Source organism: Cibotium barometz, chromosome 60 (assembly GCF_041138505.1).
Source record: "Cibotium barometz isolate CiBa-2024 chromosome 60, ASM4113850v1, whole genome shotgun sequence".
Classification (NCBI taxonomy): domain Eukaryota; kingdom Viridiplantae; phylum Streptophyta; class Polypodiopsida; order Cyatheales; family Cibotiaceae; genus Cibotium; species Cibotium barometz.
Window position 1 is genome coordinate 16079839 of NC_141105.1, and position 13175 is coordinate 16093013.

The following is a 13175-nucleotide window of genomic DNA, read 5'->3' on the forward strand; positions in this document are numbered from 1 at the left end:
TTGTGTCATCTTTCCTGATTTGCCAAGCTCTTTCAATGTTGGGCCTTTGTATCCTTTTAGTTTCTACGATTATCTTTGTTGCTGTATCTACAGGTGATGTCTCATCTTTTGCGGCCATAAGTTTAGGGTTTAGGGCTGTTACTATTCTTAATCAAGAGCATCTTGCACAACCTTGGCTGGGCTGTGCTTGGCTAAGATGTTTCACCCTGTGAAATCCATTTTCATATGCTCATTGAGCTTTGCCTTACACGAGTCAGCACCTTCCACCACTTTTCCTTGGGCATTGTGAAGTTCTTTCAGAAGCTTTTCAAAATCGGCATTTTTTGTGTTGTGCATGATCGTGAAGGCTTCTTGATGAGCACCTTGCAAGTGACATTTGTCCTGGAGAGAGAGAGTACCATTTTGCCATCATCACCTGAGATGAATGTCTTTGTTTTTGGTGTTGGTAGAGTCATCACCAATACCAAAGACACATCGTCAAGAGGCCATCCAAGTTCTTCATGTTCCTGGGTCCCAATAGGGGCATTTAACAGCCATGAAGGGTGCTGCTTCACTATACTTCCAGCCAAAAGGGGCTTATACTGAAGTTACTCAAACCCCCAAATTTGCATGAGGTCCTTCGTGACTCACATGGGTCTTAGAGACAAATCCAGCTTTGGCTATAGCTGATGGATCCTATAATTTCTTGACTGCAGGCTCTTTATTTTCAGCTTTTGGATGGCTTCTTTGACATGCTATGTGCTTTGATTATGTGCAGGATCTTGCTAGTGGAAGGTATTCAAATTATTCAGAAGAGGTTGACATTCTAGTACCCATTGCGCCTGGAGGAGGAAACAATGAAGACCCTGCTGGGAAGGATGATTTCACTTTTCTGGCAGAAATGGTGAACCCGTTTTTTTCCCATTCTGCATCTCTCACTCATGCAAGCTCAAAGCTAGATGCAGCAACAATTTTGGGTGCACCTTCGTCAAATCACATCCTCAAAAAAGGTCAAGCATGGGCAGTGACTTAGGTTAATATATAATATTTTTCCTTCCGTAAGTTGTATGTGTACTCTCAACTTTGGCTTATGTTGTGTCCAGGTGACCGGGTCAAGTTTGTTGGTCCTATTGGTATATTCCAAATGTATGCTGGATGCAGGTAGGTATATTTTCTAGCCCCCCCTAAATTCAAGTGAAGTCAAGTTTTCAAGCATGCACTTGTGGTGCGGCAAACTCTCTCTAACTATAGGCACACACACAGACACACATATATACTTAATATATACAAATAATATATATTTATGTATATACTTTTTTTTGGGGGGTAAAAACACTGACTATATCAATGTACAGATTTTGTTTTTCGAGCCGGGGTCAGAAACATCAACGTACAGTGTGAAGCCCTAAAAGAGGAATCTTCACTATGATATACATCTAGAAACAGTGAAAAAACAATTCAAATTGAGCTTGATCAATCTGCTGTAGTTGATAGCTGTCATGCCAAGATTGTCGTAAAGATTGATAGAAGTATAAATACTTATCAATCTTTGACGAATAGAGAACCATTTGATTGCGGGCAATCCATAATAGTCCATAGTGCCCAAGAGAGCATATTTTCCAAACATCCAAAAGTTCGTGGAAGTGATCCCAAGAAATCTTACCACAATTAAACGAGAAAGTCTTCACAAAAATGATCTACTGTTTGGACAGTACCAAAATAAATGCCACACTATTCCTTTCTGATGCCGACAAGAAGGGCATTTAGCAGACGCAATATGTCTGTTTTCCAAAAATTCTCCAACGGGACATACTCCAGCAATACATCTCCACATGAAAACTTTTTGCTTTAGAGGTAAATTGCTGTCCCAGATCTTATGCAAATTTTGCTTCCACCATGTTGCAGTTCGATGGATTCCCCAAAGATGATTAGCGTAATTAGAAAACCACGGTTTTGGGGGAATCAATTGATACAATCCAGGAGCAATGAGCTGTGATAAAGGGACTTTAGGAAATGGTCCATGTTCCATTCTTTGCAAAGTCCGATCTTCAAGCTGCCCTTCAATAGGGTCATCCAATAACTCACCAAATGGCTGTAGCTGCTCTCTAATTAGTGTCTAAGCTGGTCTGTAATGCATGCCCAAATGCCAATGTTGTTGAAGACATTACTCTTCCTTCATTGGTTATGACATCTTGACACAAGCAGATACCCTTTGTGGATAGGAAGTATGCCTTTCTTGGAGAACACAGAGCAAGTGTACAATCAAATGCTCGACTTCAATGTAGGCTTTCTTGTCGTAGAGAATTTCCTATCTGTGGGGGTCTGCTTGGCCAGTGAAGACATGATCTTCGCATCACCGAAGTACTCACCCACCTTTGGCCCTTGGCTAGGATGGAGCTTGGAGGCTCAAACCATAGAGATTAGGACGGGGAGGTGGTATCCTCCAGCCTGGAGGTGTTGCTTTTTGTGTTCCTTCATATCTTAGTTGCAGTACCCCTCCCCTCCTCTTATAGATACCTCCATTGTGATCAATGGAGTTCAGAGTATGCCTACTCTCGCCGCTCAGATAGAGCGGCGACACATGGAGGACAGGACCCACGTCCACTTGGCACGCCTTTTCCCAGGACTGATTGCAATTATTCCCCATCCAAACCCACGCCCAAGACTCTTCGAGTGGAGGGCAGTTCTGATAGTTCCACCTCCCATAGAGATTGATATGCGGATAGTCTCATGGAACATTCAGGGTTTAGGGGGGCCTAAGTGCTTTCAGAGACGAGGCATCCTCAAAGGAGAGCTTTATAGAACTACAGTTGGGGGACCATCTACATTCTTTTCCTCTAGGAGCACCACCTTTCCGAGGGGCACACTTGTCGTTGCGGGAAGATTTTACCAGGTAGGAGCCACCCTGTTTGGTCTCCCTCTTTCGGTCCCTCAAGGACACAAGGAGGAGTTTGTATTTTGGTCAGCAAGCAGCTATTGCCGACAATGACAGGCTCAGGTATCATAGTCTCTAGGTGAGCGCGGTAGGTTACCATTATGATTGGAAAGGACTGCGTGGGCTTCCTCAATGTTTATGCCCCAAATGCCGCAGTAGGTAGTGCCATCTTCTGGAGCACAGTTCATCAGGCCCTTCCTCAAGCTAACTTTTGGTGCATGGGTGGAGACTTTAACATGATTGAGTCAGCTGAGGACGGGCTTGGAGGAGGCAGGGCTATAGTCTCAGGCGTAGAGTACTCTGCATGAGAGGAGTTAATCTTGACACTCAGGGGACATGCCCCTTGGCATCTCCCAGAGTTTGGACGTTGTCCCGGGAGCTTGTGCTTCTCGCGGTCTGATAGGAGGAGCACCGGTCCCGACCTCTCTTGACTTGACAGGTTCTATGTGGATGAGTAGGCTTGTAGTCGTGGGGGCATGATTGGCATCTTAGCGGGCACCACTTTTTCAGATCATGCTCTGATTATTCTAGCCTTAGAAGACCCCTGGAGGCAAGACATGCATGCGAGCACTAGGATTCCACACAGTGAAACCGGCCTCTGGTAGAAACCAAAGTGCGGTAGACTAACAGTCACCCTTCCACTTGTAGTCCAAATAAATAACAAAATTAACTAGAGCTAGAATGCCCCAAAACTGAAATAAAATCGACACCTGCTGGCCCCAAAGCTTGGCGCCCCTTTCGGTATTTCTTTATTCAAATTCAATGAGATGTAAAACTGAGTACAACAAAGCCAGCCAGGAGAATAAACCTGTATGTCCAATCTGGCAGCCCTCAAGACCTCTTAGCACAGAGGATTCACACACAGATCTGTGTCCCACAAAAGCAACACACTGTGCTTCCCTCTGATCAACCAAGACCATTCAGCAGGGCAGCCTTGAGCACACATCTGGCATATTCCATGAACATGGTTCCACAACTCAGTTCAAATATACATCCACTGTCTGGTCTCTGTTTCCACCCTTCAAACTGCCATACCCCTCCTCTCACTAGGGGCCAGATAACACAACTCTGCAGCAGACATAAGCCAGTGGAAAGAAAGAAAGATGGACAAGTTCAGAGCTTACCAATTCGATGCGTGGTTCTGCACCCGTGGGACAGCTCGTACCAGTCTGTACTTGACAAAGACTGTCTGTACTCTCCTCCCTGCAACCACCTGACTGATGCACCAACTATACTCTGATAAAGCACCGCCTGCAGTTGGAGATGCACCGCCTGCAATCTGTTCATGACTGAACAGTACGGAAGCCGGTCCGTACCACATGTCAGTAATACCCTACTGTACCTGTCCGTACAGTTCTGTACATGCAGATTCCATCGCCTGTACCTGCTGCTGTCTGCACTCTGCCAGCATCGCTTGAACTAGCCTGTGCACAGCAACCTCGTACATGCAGTCGTACTGCAGTCAAAAGTACGGACTGTACTTGCTGTCTGTACCTGCCAGCGCCGCTTGTACCTGCAGCAAATCCAGCCGACTGTACCTGTAGCTGTCGACTGTACCTGCCTGCACTAGAACTGCAGCCGGATGACTGCTCGGCGTGTTTTCCACGTGCTTTGTACGGTCTGTCTCTGTACAGCCTATCCAGCAGTCCACTATGCAACCAGTCGACAGTCTTTCTCCTCCCTTCCTTGCACGTAGCTTGCACGCTTCCCCACAAGCAAGAGAGAGAGAGAGAGAAACGTGTAACTCCAAAAGTAGAGTTGCCCCTTTCTCCAATAATATCCTAGGGGCCCTTTAATAAGTTTATTAAACTTATTAAAGGTCACTTATGCCTAGGGGCCACCCCAAGGTTCAAACATTAAAAAATATTAATGTCCTTGGTCCCCCTTCATACTTGAGGATGTCCACACATCATACCATTTGTCCGGGCACCCCAAATATGAATCATTTAATATTTATCTTGCTCACCAACCACCATGCCCACACTTGTGCTGTTCCATTTTCACAGGGTCATGACATACCCTCCTTTTGAAAAATGGCAAGCGTCCTCGATTGTAATCTGGTGATAGAGCAAAATATCCGAAGTGAAATATACAATATCAATATGGCAAGATCAGCGTCCCAATCTCTCTAAGCCATGCATATGTAACAACATTCACTGCAAACCAATGGCGTAGTAGTAGTCCAAGTTGTATACCACTGTGAACCATACACAACCACAACATCCAATGTGACTAGTACACATATATCATAGAAGTCCCATAAACAGATGTACTGTCAGCCATCAAAACCTTCGGGTGAGACAATAACTGCACCAAGCGACCTCTAGATGTCATCTGAGCCTGTTTGTATCAAGGGAGTGGAGGTGCTACCCCCCTCTTGACCATCAGGCAACGCTCCAGACCCATGCTCTGCTGAACCTGAATGAGCCGTAACAAGAGTCGGCTCCAACTCAAAGGCATCGAGATAAAGCTGCAAAACCTGAGGTGAATCTGTTAAGTCACCTTCCTCCATCCACTTCGCATCCATCAGTGAATAGTTCTTGAACTTCACGAGATAGCGACGGGAAACTTTACCTCGTACCTTTCTTTCCTTATGTGCCAGTATCTGCTCTAGAATAAGAACCTCATCAAGTTCCTCAACTTCCGGCTGAGCCTCATCTGATACATCCTCAGGCACATCCCCACGGGAAGGTCTAAGTAGACTCACATGAAATGCATTGTGAATCCTCCAGTGATTTGGCAGCTTCAGGCGATAGGCCACCTGACCAATCTTTTCCAATACTTGAAAAGGTCCATAATAGCGCATGCTCAACTTAGGGAATAAGCGCTCTTTACCCGTCATCTTCTTGAGCCTAGCCTTTTCAAATCGCAAAAGAACCCAATCATCCAATGCAAACTCTAATGCACGTCTATGACGGTGTGCTGCTTTCTTTTGCTTCTGCTGAGTTTTCTGGAGTGCCAACTTAACTCTCCGATAAGCTTCATCCATATTCTCCACATACTGATCAGCCTCAAAGATCTTATCCTTTGTGTGCAAAATGGGTGGTACCTTCTTCCCTCCTTCCACAATCTCAAAAGGCAGTGTTGTTATATGCAAACTCCACCAAAGGAAGATACTTTTCCCATTGTTGCTTGTGCTCTGACACATAACACTTGAGAAGATCTAACAGTGTAGAATTAGCCTCTTGCGATTGACCATCTGTTTGTGGATGAAATGAAGATGAAAACTTGAGAGTTGTACCCATGTTGTTAAACAACCCTCTCAAGATAAACTTGCCATCCGTGGATTCACGGTCACTAATGATAGACGTAGGCTCACCATATGATCAACTTTGATCGTCTTACGCACGGGAATTAAATGAGCCTGCTTACTGAATCTGCATATGATAGTCCAAATACCATCATTCCCTGTTTGTGTACGTGGAACATCAAATATAAAATCCATGGCAATGCTCTCCCATGGTCTATCTGGAATAGGTAAAGGCTGTAGTAACCCTGGTGTCTTTTGACGGTCAAACTTTACCTTCTGACATACGATGCATTGCCTAACAAAAGCATCAACATCTCTTCTCAAGGTTGGCCAATAAAAGAAAGTCTCAACTGCTTTTACCGTGGCGTCAATTCCTCTATGACCTGCATACGGTGGAGCATGACTTTCAATCATAACCTTGAGGTGCAATTGCCTGGTAACACACAATTTACCATGCATCAACAAAAACCCATCTCTAAGAGTATAATGATCATCCCGCTGACCCTCAGACATCTGATCATACAACCTTTCAAAGTCCTCATCATGGGCATACTGCTCTTTCATTTCATCAAGCTCATGATGATAAGCAAGTGAAACTGCTGAGACCTGTGGCTTGCGTGACAAAGCATCTGCCACAACATTCTTTTTGCCTTCCACATGGACAATCTGGAAATGGAACATAGACAAAAAGTTAGCCCATCGCATATGCTTCTCAGAAAGCTTAGTTTGCGTGAGGAAATAACGCAAGGTCTGATGATCTGTCTGCACAGTGAAATCAGCCCCAAGCAAATAGTGTTTCCATGTAGAAAGAGCATGAATTACAGCCAACATCTCTTTCTCATAAACCTGTAAATGCTTCTTGGCATTTTGCAATATTCGACTCTCATAGGCTATCACATGTCCTTCCTGCATGAGAACTGCCCCAATGCTGTTTCCACATGCATCACACTGGACAACAAAAGCGTTTCGGAGGTCCAGTAATACCAATACTGGATCCGAAGTAAGCTTTTCTTTAAGCTTTTTAAAGGCTGTAATTTCCTGATCAACCCATCTAAACGGAGTTGCCTTCTTTGTTAAGGCATGAAGGGGCGAAGCAATTTCAGCAAAATACCGTATGTACCGCCTGTAATAGGAACACAATCCCAAAAAGTTGCGTACATCATGCACGGTCCTCAAATCTGGCCAATTGAGAATTGCTTCCACCTTCGATGGATCCATACGGACTCCATGCTTAGACACAATATGCCCCAAGAAGTGTATCTCTTGCAAGAAGAACTCACTCTTCTTGCCATTAATGACCAGCCTATGGTTCCGGAGTTCTTCAAACACAATGGCCAAATGCCTTCTATGCTCCTCCTCAGTTTGTGAATGCACAATCATATCATCAAAGAATGTGCCCACAAACGCTCTTTGAGGCCGGAAAATCCTGTCCATCATTCTGTTAAATGTGGCAGGTGCATTTGTCAAACCAAAGGGCATAACCAATAACTCATATAACCCAAAAGTGGTTCGAAATGCTGTCTTATGCACATCCTCTGGTCTAATACGTATCTGATGATACCCGCTTTTCAAGTCAATCCGACTAAATACTGTGGAGTCCTGTAAGCGGTCCAAAATGTCATCGATCCTCGGAATGGGGAATCGATTCTTGATGGTATTCTTGTTCAGCGCCTTGTAATCAATACACATGTGCCAAGAACCATCTTTCTTTTGCACTAAGAGTACAAGTGAGCAAAAGGGTGAGGAGCTAGGCTGTATCAACCCTTTATTCAACAGCTCCTGAACCTGACTCATAATTTCTTCTTGTTGGGCTGCACTAACACGGTACGGCGGTCTATTTGGTGGAGTACTGCCCGGAATCAGATCAATGGCATGATCTTTTGGCCTTTCCAGAGGAAGTTCTCCTGGTAATGACTCAGAAAAACAATCTTGGAACCCACATAAGAAATCAATCCTGTCCTTATCTAACGTAGATAAATTAGACTTGGACTCATCATCTTTTGCATCCTTTACATAAATCAAGTACGCGGAAAGATGCTTTTTCATTACTGATGAAATTGCCGAAGCTGATACAATAGGAACATATTCCCCTTTAAGCTTTACATCCAAAACATGTTCTTTCCCTCTATGAGTCAAAGTAATCTTCCTATTGTATGTATCCACCATGCATGTACTTTGTGGCACCATGGCATACCCAACAAAACATCACATCCATCAAGAGGCATGATGAAAAACTCCTCGCTGTCCACATAACCCTGCAAATGAAGCCTGAGCTTCCCAATAATAGGAGTGACGGGTTCTGCATACCCAGGACAAGCCATGTTAGCCTCATATAAAGGCCCCATCTCCTCTGCATGGATCCCCAATCGGCCAGCCAAATCCGGTGAAATAAAGTTGGCTCTAGCACCCGTGTCAAAGAAAATCAAGGCATTTTGATCTCTCACTTTGCCCCATGCCCTGCACAACTCAGTCTCTTCACCACCTGGCTGTTCCCCAACAAGATCAGGAACTAACCCTGCAGAAGGTTTTGGTTTCTTTGACTTGGGCTCTCCTTTGGTGTGAGAGTCCTTTTGGGACTTTCGCTTGGGACAATTAAAAGACATATGTCCCTCTTCTGTACAGTAAAAACATTTCCGAGCATCCATCAAAGCCTGTCTCTCCTCAGGAGTTCTCTTGGGCATTGGCAACTTCTTATACCTCTTCTCTGTAGACCCTTTTGCATCACGCGAAGTATGCCCTGACTCTTCAGATTTCTTGCTTGAGTTCTTACTGCCTTTAAATCCAGATGAGACTCCAGTGAGTAACGCATTTGCTGTCATAGCATTCTCTATCATCTGTGACATATTTGTTACTCGAGTCTTTATACAATAGTCACGCACTTCCTTGGGCAGCCCACAACAATACTTCTCCACCTGCTCAGACAAAGGCACTGCACGAGAAGAAGTAACTGGGAGTAAAGCTTCCCAAAACTTCTTATTATAATCCTCCAGATTTTCACACTTTGATGCATCCAACTTGTGCCATGCTGTCATTACATCCACTTCAAAAGTAGATGTGAGCCATACGGAAGAGAACACCTGCTTCAACTGTACCCAAGTAGATGGTGCTATGCCCTGCAAAAGAAGAGTAGACCACCACTGCAATGCATTGCCTTTGAGAAAAGTCGCAGCTTTTCTCACCTTAGAGGACTCCGTGTAATTACCACCAGAAAAAGCAGCATCAAACTGCTGTAAAAAGGTAAGTGCCTTAAGCTTATCTTTGGCCCCACTGAATGTGTCAAATTTCACAGCAGCTCCCCCTTCCTTATAATCCTTCGCCTTACCCATAGGCGTTAGATTATCGTAAGGAAGTGGCTTCACAAGATTGCTACCCCCAGCATTCATGCCCATCATAGGGTCAACATTACCCATTCCCACACTTGGCATGCCATACATTCCAGCCATGTTTCCAAACATACCATTATGCATATCGGGCTGCATGCCCCCATACATTTTTCCTTGCATTCCAGGTTGCATGCCCCCAAACATGTTTCCTTGCATTCCAGGTTGCATGCCCCCAAACATGTTTCCTTGCATTCCGGACTGCATACCACCATACATATTCCCTTGCATACCAGGCTGAAAATTAGCTCCAAAAGTCCGTGGCATACCCATGCCTCCCTGAGGATAACCCCCAGTCATGGATTGGAACACAGAGCCACCACCAAAATAACCTGGATGCATAGACTGCTGAGGAATAGATGGCTGTCCAAAAAAGGAACTCTGTGAGTTGGCACCAAAAGTATGTTGCATGTTCAGAAACTGTTCAAAAGATGGATCGTGTGGGAAGGCACCACTATGACCCTGAGGTAGGTTCTTAGAACGCACCTTCTTCTTCTTCTTCTTTTCAGGCTCATAACGGGATCTCATAAATTCAGCAAACTTCTCACTTTGTGTGAGCTGCATTAACACATCCATTACACCTGCCAAACGATTTTTAAACTGAGCATCATCTTCCTCTTTACTAGGCATATCTTTTGGTTGTGTTACATCCTCATATTGTTCATCATCTGCAGCCTGTTCTCCTGCAAGAATATCCTCACATTCATTTCTCTCAGGAGAAGTCTCTTGCTCTTCCTCTTCATTATAAAAATATTCATCTTCTGTGTCTGACATGTTGCTGAATTTTTCAGCAATGACTTTCCTCGAGTCAACCACGAGCTCACCCCCTTAAGAAAGTTGATGATGGGTCCCGGCAACGGAACCTTGAAACCCGCCTCTGGTAGAAACCAAAGTGCGGTAGACTAGCAGTCACCCTTCCACTTGTAGTCCAAATAAATAACAAAATTAACTAGAGCTAGAATGCCCCAAAACTGAAATAAAATTGACACCTGCTGGCCCCAAAGCTTGGCGCCCCTTTCGGTATTTCTTTATTCAAATTCAATGAGATGTAAAACTGAGTACAACAAAGCCAGCCAGGAGAATAAACCTGTATGTCCAATCTGGCAGCCCTCAAGACCTCTTAGCACAGAGGATTCACACATAGATCTGTGTCCCACAAAAGCAACACACTGTGCTTCCCTCTGATCAACCAAGACCATTCAGCAGGGCAGCCTTGAGCACACATCTGGCATATTCCATGAACATGGTTCCACAACTCAGGTCAAATATACATTCACTGTCCAGTCTCTGTTTCCACCCTTCAAACTGCCATACCCCTCCTCTCACTAGGGGCCAGATAACACAACTCTGCAGCAGACATAAGCCAGTGGAAAGAAAGAAAGATGGACAAGTTCAGAGCTTACCAATTCGATGCGTGGTTCTCCACCCGTGGGACAGCTCGTACCAGTCTATACTTGACAAAGACCGTCTGTACTCTCCTCCCTGCAACCACCTGACTGATGCACCAACTATACTCTGATAAAGCACCGCCTGCAGGAGTTGGAGATGCACCGCCTGCAATCTGTTCATGACTGAACAGTACGGAAGCCGGTCCGTACCACAGGTCAGTAATACCCTACTGTACCTGTCCGTACAGTTCTGTACATGCAGATTCCATCGCCTGTACCTGCTGCTGTCTGTACTTTGCCAGCATCGCTTGAACTAGCCTGTATACAGCAACCTCGTACATGCAGTCGTACTACAGTCAAAAGTACGGACTGTACTTGTTGTCTGTACCTGCCAGCGCCGCTTGTACCTGCAGCAAATCCAGCCGACTGTACCTGCACAGCAACCCCGTACTTGCAGTCGTACTGCAGCCAAAAGTATGGACCGTACTTTGTCCGTACCTGCCAGCGTCGCCTGTACTTGCAGCAAATCCAGCCGATTGTACCTGCAGCTGTCGACTGTACCTGCCTGCACTAGAACTGCTGCCGCATGACTGTTCGGCCTGTTTTCCATGTGCTCTGTACGGCCTGTCTCTGTACGGCCTATCCAGCAGTCCACTATGCCAGTCGACAGTCTTTCTCCTCCCTTCCCTGCACGTAGCTTGCACGCTTCCCCAAAAGCGAGAGAGAGAGAGAGAGAGAGAGAGAGAGAGAGAGAGAGAGAGAGAGAGAGAGAGAGAAACGTGTAACTCCAAAAGTAGAGTTGCCCCTTTCTCCAATAATATCCTAGGGGCCCTTTAATAAGTTTATTAAACTTATTAAAGGTCACTTATGCCTAGGGGCCACCCCAAGGTTCAAACATTAAAAAATATTAATGTCCTTGGTCCCCCTTCACACTTGAGGATGTCCACACATCATACCATTTGTTCGGGCACCCCAAATATGAATCATTTAATATTTATCTTGCTCACCAACCACCATGCCCACACTTGTGCTGTTCCATTTTCACAGGGTCATGACAGACAGCCTCATACAGGATCCCGAGAACTACAGCATGATAGAGTAGATATGGGCAGGACTGGATTTTATCTCAAGCTCTGCCGTGAGCATCTTGGATGTGGACCTCGGTGAGAGCAATTGATTTTTGCTGGAGCCAAATTGGAGGGATTTGCTGAGCAAGAGAGGAGCCTGAGGAGTGGTCTTGCCTCTCTCTTAAGAGAGTTCCCCTGATAGTTCGTGGATTAAGAGTCAGCTTGCTGCCACCCGTACTACGGAGATCAGATCCATCGAGGAGAGGCGGGTGGAGTATAGGTACCACACTAGAGCTTCCTTTTGGACCCAAGTCAGAGATAGTGTCACCGGGGACTTCTTTGAGATTGCAAACCCCCCTAGGCAGAGAGATGGTATTCGTAGGCTCCAAGGCTAGGATGGAGTTATTGTTTTTGTTCCCCCCCAAAGTGAGCTATAGCCACAAATTTCCTCACGGGCGCCCCATTATCCCCACAGGTGATGGACGCGCATGAGAAGGTCTAGCAGCACACGAGAGAGGTGGCTCCTCCCACTCTACGATCCTTTTTGACTTCCTTCACAGCAGAGGACCTGGCGGAGGCATTGACGGCTCTCCCTAGGGGAAAATGCTTCTAGTTTCTTTCTTTATTCGCCACTGGGATCTCATGGAAGGCGGCCTTCAAGCAGCCTTCAATGAGATTATGATCACAAGTGCCATGCCAGAGAGGCTTTCAAGGGTTTGATACACTTGATTCCTAAGGAGAGTGGTGACAGATTGAAGATTCGACAGTGGAGATCCATCACCCTTCTTGAGCCGAAAATGATTGAAATGAAAGCGTCCCTCCTTTCCTGATTGAGGAAAGGGAAGGGAAGGGGCCGAGCAAATGAGACTAGCGGAAAAGGTTGTGAGGCCGAGTGCGGAGAAAGCATCTTCTCCGATTTGTTCCCCTTATATTCCACCTAGATTGACGATAGGCTCTACGAGTGCCGTCTACAAGATCTTGGCCAAGGCCATCAGCCGGAGACTTCAGTCTTTCCTCCCTGACTTGATCCATGACACTCGTACAAGTTTTGTTGAAGATCGGAGCATTCTAGACAACCTCTTCACTTTCTGGGAGGTGACCGCTTCGGCCAGGCGCAGTAGGACCTCGTAGTGCTTCTCCTAGACTTTGAGAAAGCTTATGATAGGGTTGATTGGA

General features: G+C 45.5%; 1 protein-coding gene across 2 annotated transcripts in view; it reads left to right on the forward strand.

The window, feature by feature from the left end:
* The window catches only part of LOC147605047 (uncharacterized), an 81617-nt gene that overhangs the window by 39953 nt on the left and 28489 nt on the right, over nucleotides 1–13175 (forward strand). For both annotated transcript variants that reach the window (XM_086793857.1, XM_086793856.1), the window contains exons 9-10: nucleotides 758–989; nucleotides 1083–1140. In XM_086793857.1, coding sequence (XP_086649983.1) covers nucleotides 758–989; nucleotides 1083–1140 — 290 coding nt within the window. The remainder of the gene's footprint in view (nucleotides 1–757; nucleotides 990–1082; nucleotides 1141–13175) is intronic.